Source organism: Mytilus trossulus, chromosome 5 (genome assembly GCF_036588685.1).
Source record: "Mytilus trossulus isolate FHL-02 chromosome 5, PNRI_Mtr1.1.1.hap1, whole genome shotgun sequence".
Lineage (NCBI taxonomy): Eukaryota > Metazoa > Mollusca > Bivalvia > Mytilida > Mytilidae > Mytilus > Mytilus trossulus.
Window position 1 is genome coordinate 41,353,998 of NC_086377.1, and position 10,161 is coordinate 41,364,158.

The 10,161-nt window shown below is 36.0% G+C and overlaps 1 protein-coding gene across 1 annotated transcript; it reads left to right on the top strand.

Annotated features, from left to right (window-relative positions):
* Positions 1-1,442: 1,442 nt before the first annotated feature.
* On the top strand, positions 1,443-7,790 carry LOC134717950 (uncharacterized PE-PGRS family protein PE_PGRS54-like). Its single transcript, XM_063580451.1, has 4 exons — positions 1,443-1,488; positions 3,224-3,264; positions 3,938-6,122; positions 7,286-7,790. The coding sequence occupies exons 1-4, from the start codon at positions 1,443-1,445 to the stop codon at positions 7,732-7,734; spliced, it is 2,721 nt and encodes a 906-aa protein (XP_063436521.1). The 3' UTR covers positions 7,735-7,790.
* Positions 7,791-10,161: the final 2,371 nt, after the last annotated feature.

Consider the following 10,161-nt stretch of genomic DNA (forward strand, 5'->3'; position numbering starts at 1 on the left):
ACGAAGGGGGGTACGGTAAGATTGTCAGCAAAACAATTTTAAGGTGGTACCTAACACTATAGTATAGGGAGAAAACTCTGTAAAATCAGCAGAGCGTTTTAATGAGGTTGTGTTGGTAAGGGAATATTAAGCTTCTCAATGATCAAAATAAGTCTTTGTCAAACTGCTATATAACCAGTGTAATATTTCTGATTACACGGTTGGTTCATTTTTTTTGAAAATTTTATATTTTCGTCAAAGGGTCAAAGTAAATACTTTGTCAAAATTTTAAGAAAATTAAACGAGCAAATTTAATTTTGGTTAAGGTGTTGGGTACCACCTTAAGGATAAGGTTTTAAACAGGCTCTTGTATAAAACTATAAAAGATAAGAATAAGAGCAAAAACGAAAACATGTAAGTTCCATAATCGGTCCTACTAAAAGGTACCCGGGAGCGTCTGTGAGTGCCCGGGAGCGCCAGGGAAAAGAAAAAGCGCCCGGAGAAAGAAAAAGAGCCCGGGGAAAAAAATAGCGCCCGGAAGAATAAAATAAATAAAATTTTACAACATTAATGTTTTCTTGAATAAAAAAAATAGTTATTGCTTGTTTTGAATGTAGACGATGTTGTCATGCTAGAGTATAATACAACCATAAATAATTAGTTATCGTACTCTATGATTTTAAGTGATAAGAATTCGGAAATCGGAATGGTATACACATTTTTATGCTAAGTATACTTGTGTCATATTCTTAAAGAGGTTAACTTTAAAGAGTCTGTCAAGGAAATTGCAAATGGAATGAAAATAGTTTAACCATTAGATTTTTAATGGCAAAATATAATTGTTGCATTCACATGTAATTCCTAGTATTTAATCCATCTTTTTCACTGGATAATTAATGATGACCAACACCTTCCGTATATAATATTTCTAACTAGTAAAATTTGATTTCATCAGTTTAGTTTAAAACAGCAATCTTTAGCTACAAGGCTTTAGTGTAATTGGTGAATTCTTTCGAGAAAAGTTTATCTTTTTTTATGAAAAATCTGTTATTCTGTGTGTCATTTTTGACTCATTGTGGTAATCATATCAAATCTTCTTTTTATATCTGCTTTTTCCTGAAATGTAGTTTTCAGTGCATTCAACTGTAAAGAACATCATTAGATAAATATTTTCACAATTTAATATGTGTATCCTTCTATATCACATACATATTCAGGGCTTGAACAATTGATCGATTATAAAAGTGGGAGGTCAGAACTTAAAACTTAATATCATGGCAGACTCATAAAAATAAGGCGCTTTTTGCATCTGGTCAAATGAGTCTTAAAGATCGAACGATGTGTTTCCATATAATTTGGCTCACACAGTGTCAACATAGTTAAAAAAAAAAAAAAAAAAAAAAAAAAACGTTTTTCATCGTAAAGTTGAAAAACTAAAACTACAGCTTGTATTCGGAAACGAAATGTCAGATATTAAAGGTGAAGGCGTACCAAATCCGCGGTGTGAACGTAGGCTCTTCGGCCTTTCCCGAACTATAATCAACAACGAAAAAGAATCATGCATTTTGAAATAGTAAACAAGAACATTTGTCAATATGAAACCACTAACTGCTCACATCATCCTATTTTCATCTTCAGTACTACATTTGTAACGAATTAAAAAAAATATTTCGTACATTTATTTTTATCGTTTTACATCGTTATAAACATATGTACCATAGTTGCACGGGTTTTTTTTTATTTTATTTGAGCACAGTTTCTACTTTCATGGTGAACTACATTAAAACCAAACGTGTGTATGATACACACTATAAAATGAATAGGAATAACGAAGAGAAAACCAGGCGGGCGCCAGAATGTACAACCCGAAATCAACATAATGACTCCCTACTGTCACTCAGAAGCATCACACAACTCTATTGTCGAGTGAACATAAATTGAGCAGCAAAGGTCTCCTGTGACAACATAACTCAGAAGCTATTGCTGTGTAAAAGAGAAGCAAATGATACCAAAGGACTATTCAAACTAATGAGTCGAAAATTAACATGACACCGCCATGAACGACAAAAAAAATAGAAAAGACTACGCAACACGCGTACATACGACCCCCACTATGAACTGGTTGTGATCTCAGGTGCTCTGGAAGGGTAGGCAGATCTGCTCCACATGTGGCAATCGTCGAGTTTTTCTGTAACTATAGGCAACCAGTGACGAGTTTAGCTGGTTAATAGATAGTTTGTTAAATCATATTTTTTCCCATGATGCTTTTTTTTTATTATCTGGTCCGACCAAAGAATGTTTGGCTTACAGCAGATTTTCTGAATAAATGCTAGTACAATAATTTAAAAAAATTGTTTTAATGTTAGAAAAATTGACTATCATCCGACACATAGCTATTTTTACGTTATACGATGAAGGTTCATGAATTGAAAGAGTAGAGATTATAAAAAAAACTAATAATATTAATAAACTGTTTTTATCTAGATTTCATTTTGTTTTGTAATAGTTTTTTCTTGTCTTGATTATTTTTATCTATTTTTGGCTTGATTTCTTTTTGTTTTGTTTTTGGTTTCTTGTCTTATTTTGTTTTTATATTGTTTTGAGTTTCTTCCTTTGTTGATTTTGTCTTGTCTTGGTGTCTTTTTGACAATGATTTGTGATTGTCCTGTCTTCTCTCCTTTCCTCTCTTTTATTCAAATGAGCCGACAGTCTTTATCCAGTTAATTGCTTTGTCATTTTGGTCTCTTGTGGACAGTTGTCTCATTGGCAATCACATTTCATCTTCTTTTTTTAAATATCTAACCAGCAAACAGGTAAGTGGTAATGACATTTACTTTACGAATAAATCACAAATCAAAGTAATGAGTTACATGTATGCCAAGGCTATATGGGAAACTATCTAACTCTTTCAAAGCACCTGTGTACACTTAAATATTTGTCTCTTTAATGATCTTAAAGATATGTGTTATTTTAACTGATGGCTGTATTGCCTTTTTTGTTTGGTTTTTTTTCGTCTAATATTTTTTTTTTCTTTTCTTCTATTGACTCCTCGTATCTTCTCTTTTTCAGAAAGTGCTTTTTGACTCAAAACTAACTCACAGATTTTAGATTATTTTTTTTGGAAATCTCATTTTTATACACAAATGTCAACCAATAAGTATAATTGACAGCTTGAATTTACTAATTCATCTTTAGATCATTATTTTGATTTTAGTTTAACGAAAATCTCATTTTTTTTTTTCAGAAGATCTAAACGGTCCAGGAAGTCTGGACGATATAACAAAGGTAAAATGAATCTAATTGGTTAGTCAGAATAATGTTTGTCGATCGGTAAACCTCGGCAGATTCCGTTACTTATCTTCCGACAAGTGCCGAAATAATGTTTTGCCATTTCGTTTTTAATCTATAGCAAAGCCCAGACGTGTTTTGTAAATTTGGGTTTCATCTATTATTTATTAGGAGTAACAGAAAAACTAAAGAAAAGAGAAAAGGGGCCCTTACAATAAAAAAATAGAGAAAATGGCATAAACTGTCAAAGAATAGAGAATGATGGTCCAGACAAATAAAACTAGAGAAAATGGCCTAATTAATTAAAGAATGGAGAAAGAAGACCAAACAATAAAACAAAAATATAGAAAAATGGCCTAAACAATACAAGAATAGAGAAAGATGACCAAACAATAAAACAAAACTATAGAGAAAATGGCCTAATTAATTAAAGAATTAATCATTTTAATCATTTATAACAAGTCTTTTAATTAATCTAAGTCGTCGATAGTTATCCAATATAGTGTAACATACCTTATCTGTAAATTTTAAAGATTTAGGTTATTATTCACAACCTAACATGAGTGAAAGGCTTTCCTGGTAAAAACTATAAAATTTGACATGTACCTCAACGACAAAACAAGAGAGAAAGATACAAAAAAATGACTTATTCGTTTCTCTTTCTCTTCAGCAAATCAAAGATTTTATTGGACCTCTTGATCAGTTTTTGGATCTAGCAAATTCTCCTCGAATAAGTGCCGGTCCAGCTGTAAACACACGACCGAGAGGACAAACCGGTACAGGCCCCTCAGACATTGGACAACCTGGAGGAGTCCCCAGTACAGGTCCCTCGGATGGAGGACAACCCGGGGGTTTCCCTGGTACAGGTCCCTCTGGTGGTGGACAACCCGGGGGTTTCCCTGGTTCACGACCATTTGGAAACAGGAGATTGCCTGGAACTGGTCCAAACGCTGGCGGAAATCCCAATAGAGGTGGATTACCTTCACTAGGACACAGGGGTATTGGACCAACACTAAGTGGACAACCAGGGAGACCACTTAATCCGAATCAAGCTGGATTTGGACATCCTAGAGACCAATTTTTAAATCTAGGACTGTCACCAAGAAGACCAGGAGGCATCGGTCCTTTGCATGCTGGTCATCCATTGATGAGACATAGAGGTATTGGTCCAACTTTAAGTGGACATCCTAGACGGCCATTCGATTTAAATCCACGAGATTTTTTAAATCGAAGATTTCCATCCAATAATGGACAACTGAACAGAAGGACAGGTGAACCAGAAGGACAAACAGGTACAGGACATCCTGGGCATAGAACTGGCGGACCAGGCGACGGAACTGGAAACCCATGGGACGGTACTGGTGGACCAGGAGACGGAAATAACCGGCCATGGGACGGTACTGGCGGACCAGGAGATGGTAATGGCGGACCAGGAAATAATAATGGTGGACCAGGAGATGGTAATGGCGGACCAGGAAATGGTAATGGCGGACCAGGAAATAATAATGGTGGACCAGGAAATGATAATGGCGGACCAGGAAATAATAATGGCGGACCAGGAAATAATAATGGCGGACCAGGAACTGATAATGGCGGACCAGGTAATAATAATGGCGGACCAGGATCTGATAATGCCGGACCAGGAACTGGTAATGGTGGACCAGGAAATAATAATGGCGGACCAGGAAGTAATAATGGTGGACCAGGAAATAATAATGGCGGACCAGGATCTGATAATGGTGGATCAGGAGATGGTAATGTTGGGCCAGGAAATGATAATGGCGGACCAGGATCTGATAACGGCGGACCAGATACTGTTAATGGTGGACCAGGAGATGACAATGACGGATCAGGAACTGATAATGGCGGAATAGGAGATGATAATGGCGGACCAGGAAATAATAATGGTGGATCCGGAGATGGTAATGGCGGACCAGGAAATGATAATGGCGGACAAGGATCTGATAATGGCGGACCAGGAACTGGTAATGGTGGATCAGGAGATGGTAATGGCGGACCAGGAAATAATAATGGCGGACCAGGAAATAATAGTGGTGGACCAGGAGATGGTAATGGTGGACCAGGAAATAATAATGGCGGATCAGGAAATGGTAATGGCGGACCAGGAGATAATAATGGCGGACCTGGAAATGATAATGGCGGTCCAGGAGCTGATAATGGCGGTCCAGGAGCTGATAATGGTGGACTTGGAAATGGAAACGGCAATGTTAACCCATATGATGACACTGGAAACGGTGATGGCAGTAGAAACAACGGGGACGGTAAGGGAAACGGAGATAATAGTGGAAACAACGGCGACGGTAATGGAAACGGAGAAGGTATTGGAAACGGAGATAAGAGTGGAAACAACGGTGACGGTAAGGGAAACGGAGACGGAAATGGAAGCGGAGATGGTAATGGAAACAACGGCGACGGAAATGGAAACGGAGAAGGTAGTGGAAACGGAGATAAGAGTGGAAACAACGTTGACGGTAAGGGAAACGGAGATGGAAATGGAAGCGGAGATGGAAATGGAAGCGGAGATGGTAGTGGAAACAACGGAGATGGTAGTGGAAACAACGGAGACGGTAGTGGAAGCGGAGACGATAGTGGAAACAACGGCGACAGTAGTGGAAGCGGAGACGATAGTGGAAAAAACGGTGACGGTAGTGGAAACAACGGCGACGGAAGTGGAAGCGGAGACGATAGTGGAAACAACGGCGACGGTAGTGGAAACAACGGAGACGGAAACACAGATGATGGAACTGGAAATACAGGAGATGGTGATAACGACGGGAAAGATGGTAAAACAAAAAGTCCTACTGAAGACGAAGATCCGAGGAACGGTGTACCAGGTAATTCTACGGCAATAGATAAAATACTAATGCAAAATATTAGAGCCAATTGCAATATTAAGGGTAACAATACTTATTTAATGATAGTACATGATCTCGTCACGTTCTAAAAGAGTAAATATTACTAAAAACAATGTCATAGATTTGTGTTCTTCCGAATGAACGGAATGAACTTTTTATAATAGTTTATTGCAATGATGACTTCAAAAGATAGGCGAAAGATATACTGGCTACTTAAACATATGTATACTAGTTCAGTGATAATGGACGTCATACTAAACTCCGAATTATGCACAAGAAACTAAAATAAAAAATCACACGAGACTAACAAAGGCCAAAGGCTCCTGACTTGGAGCAGGCGCAAAATGCGGCGAGGTTAAACATTACTGTATGTTCTATTCAACCAATTCTCCAAAAAGCGACGAATTTCAATCTCATAAAGAAAAGATCAGATTTTTTTGACCAATCGATTTTTGATTTAATATATAAAACATAAACAACAATAATTTTCGATCTTTTATTACCCGTAAAACGTAAAAACGAATTTTGGCAAATATACATGGAACCTTATACGAGTGTCTGAGTGGAACCGTTTACCAAAAAAAGAAAAATGGAATAAGGTTTTGGGGAGAAGCAAAACAATAATGAAAACAAAACAAATTGCAAAAAAAAAAAAAAAAAATGGCTAAAAAATCTTACTTTGCAACGATTTTTTGTATTCTTCATACTTAATGGACTCATTCATAAAAATGTCTGAGTTTTCCATATTTTTTAAAATTAAAATTTGGGTTATTTTTCTACTCCCTAAGATAACGTGCATAAATCACTCGCAAAGAGTAATTTGGTTTACAGTATATATTCATTGTCTTCGCATTAGCTATTTCTCATAGTTTGATTTTTATTGTTTTATCTGTTTCTTCAACATTACGAGAAACGTATCCCCAAATAAACCCTCATAATTGCGTGCGCCCAACGCGCTTCTCTTAATTTGCCTACATCAGGGACATTTACACCAAATATTTAATAGCCAAAATATATAACGAACAAAACAAATGCACGTGAATAACTAAATATCCCCAAAAAACACAAAATGAAAGTTTCATGATTAATTCATTGCTTTATACAATCTATTGTTTTAAATAAATCTTTTTTTTCAATTGTAGGATTTATAGATCCATTTTTTACGCACCATAAAGGAAAACACGTTGCTTTCGTTATACCAAATTTAACTCACGCTTTAAGAAAGCACATACCCGGACATGAACATGACACTACAAAACAATCAATTAAACCAACAACTCCAATGCCAACTGTCATGTCTGCAAAACCAGGAAGTGGTAATTCGAGACCAATGAATAACGGGGGAAGATCGCCATCTAGTGGAGGACCGAGCTCTGGTGGAAGATCGCCATATGGTGGAGGACCCAGATCGGGATACGGAGGGGGTCAACCTAAGTATGTACCAAGAAGACATCCAGTTGTTCAACCGAGATATAATCCACATTACGGAGTCGGTGGACCATTAGGAGGGTATGGATCAGCTAATAGACATGGATTTGGTTCAATGAGACGACCTAGTCCAAGGACATTTAAGTCAGACTATGGAAAATAATAAAACTGTGACTAGTTAGTTGATCTTAAGTAAATAAATTATATATATTTTGAGAATTATTTGTTTCAATACTGCATTTATATCATTGCAATACAAAATAAGCTGACGGCATCAAACATATATACAAAACTCTTCAATTGAGGAAACACAAAAAAAATGTTAACATTTATCATTTTGGAGGCTATTAGTTATATGGTATGGGCTAGGTTCATTATTGAAGGCCATATGGTGACCACACTAAAACCCTCGGGGGATCTTAGATGCTCCGGAGAGGATATGCTGATCTGGCTCCTCGTGAGATTGAGTAGATCTTTATGTTATTTATGGTAACTATATCCAACACCAATATGATTTACTAAATATGATAACCCAACTAATACGACCTACTTGATAATTCATAAGACGCCGCAATAGAGGTAGGCCAAGGCCAATTTCGTCATCTATTTTCACACAAGTGTCATTTTCATAGAATTTTATGACCACAATGAGGTTGTCGCAATAGTATGTGGTATACTTAAATCTGTTTCTAGTTTAACGTTGCTCAAACTGAAATTTTCAAAGAATTTTGCATTATCGGGAATGTTCAATTAAAGACGGAAACCAAAACTAACATTCAATCTGTTGTGAGACTACTTGCTGTCTTTCAGATACACACTAATTTATGTTTCGTATATTGACAGTTAACAATAAAGGAACAATCAAAATTCATGAATCGGAAAAAAACCAGCAATATCGTTGTTAAAAGAATTGGAAAAACTATCAATAGACAAACAAAAGTCTACAAATCACACCTTGGAACAAGCACAAACACCGCCAAAAATCAGGATTATGAATAATGTACACAGGCTCAGGAAGGTTGTACAGACGCTGATCCATGGGTTACTACTTCGTGTTGCTCAACGAATGTGCGTATTCAACTTTCCCACTAGGGAACGCTTTGTTTTTGATATTATTAAAGTTCATGCGACTGTCATACAAGTGAGAAGTTTAGCGCTATAAAACAAGGTTCAATCCACAATTTCCTACATTTGAAAATGCCTGTACCAAGTCAGGAATATGACAGTTCTTGTCCATTCGTTTTTGATGCGTTTTGTTATTTGATTTTGCCATGTGATTATGGACTTTCCGAATTGATTTTCCTCTAAGTTCAGTATATTTGTGTTTTTACTTTTAAATCAAGGTTCAATAGCTTCATCAAAAACAGTAACCTTATATATGCGACAACAGATAATTATTTATGGAGTTAGGTCCTTCCACGCATAATTTTATTACGACTTGTCACATTCGCATGTGTTATTCAAATCTAGAAAATTGTCTTTATATAGAAGGTATTTCACTGAACAAATATTTCAACGGACACATTTATTCCAAAATCCTTAAGGTTAATTTCAGGGAACAAATAAGCATGCGCAGTTTTCTTATTGATAATCAATAGTCTATATCTATTATTAAAAAAACTTTTGTGTCGACCTGGAGATGGAAATAAACCAGTTTAAGTCCTCCCCAAGCTCATATATATATACTCAATCCATCAACACAATCAGCATGTAATCGAAAACCCCATGCAACACAGAACTATATCTTCTTCAGATTCCAGGTATATAAAACGCAAAGATATGGTACATGTAAATTGAACATAAATTGTGTCCAGAAAAATCACTAATATATACATGTAAAAAAGAGAGAGGGTTTGGAACCATTAAAACGTTGAATCCCGCTGCAAATGTTTGCATCTGTCCTAAGTAAGGAATCTGATGTACAGTAGTTGTCGTTTGTTTATGTAATTTAAACGTGTTTCTCGTTTCTTGGGTTTTTTTTTATAGATTAGACCGTTGGTTTTCCCCGTTTCAATGGTTTTACACTAATAATTTCTGGGCCCTTATAGCTTGTTGTTCGGTGTGAGCCAAGGCTCCGTGTTGAAGGCCGTACATTGACCTATAATGGTTTACTTTTATAAATTGTTACTTGGATAGAGAGTTGTCTCATTGGCACTCACACAACATCTTCCTTTATTTAAAAAAGGAATTCACATCGCAATAAAACAATACAATTAAATACCGATCCATTAAAGTTATAGTTTAAACACATTTTATTGTTCAAAAACATTAACAATAGGTTTAGACACAATTTTTGCAACTTAGAACGTCGTCTTCTCCATTGTTTATTATCAAGTGTGCTAGCTTTATCAAATACATGTACATTCCACGGTAGGATACAATTCGTTTTACTTTTCAATTATTGAAAGTCAGCTGTTTATTGAGTTCAATTCTTTTGACGTGATAGAAAAAAACATTTGACGATTAGTGACGGACAATAAAATCTGACTTAGAATCTCTATGTGAAAACAATACAAGGTTATTATTACATGTGGATGACGATTGCTACAATTTAACAGTACAATTCCATTTCTATTTAACCTATTTAAAC

Bases quoted from the DNA above. Each gene is read 5' to 3' on its own strand.
- LOC134717950 (XM_063580451.1), top strand. From the start codon at position 1,443: ATGTCAGATATTAAAGGTGAAGGCGTACCAAATCCGCGGTGTGAAC. The intron at 1,489-3,223 runs GTAGGCTCTTCG...TTTTTTTTTCAG, and splicing joins ACCAAATCCGCGGTGTGAAC to AAGATCTAAACGGTCCAGGA. The intron at 3,265-3,937 runs GTAAAATGAATC...CTTTCTCTTCAG, and splicing joins GTCTGGACGATATAACAAAG to CAAATCAAAGATTTTATTGG.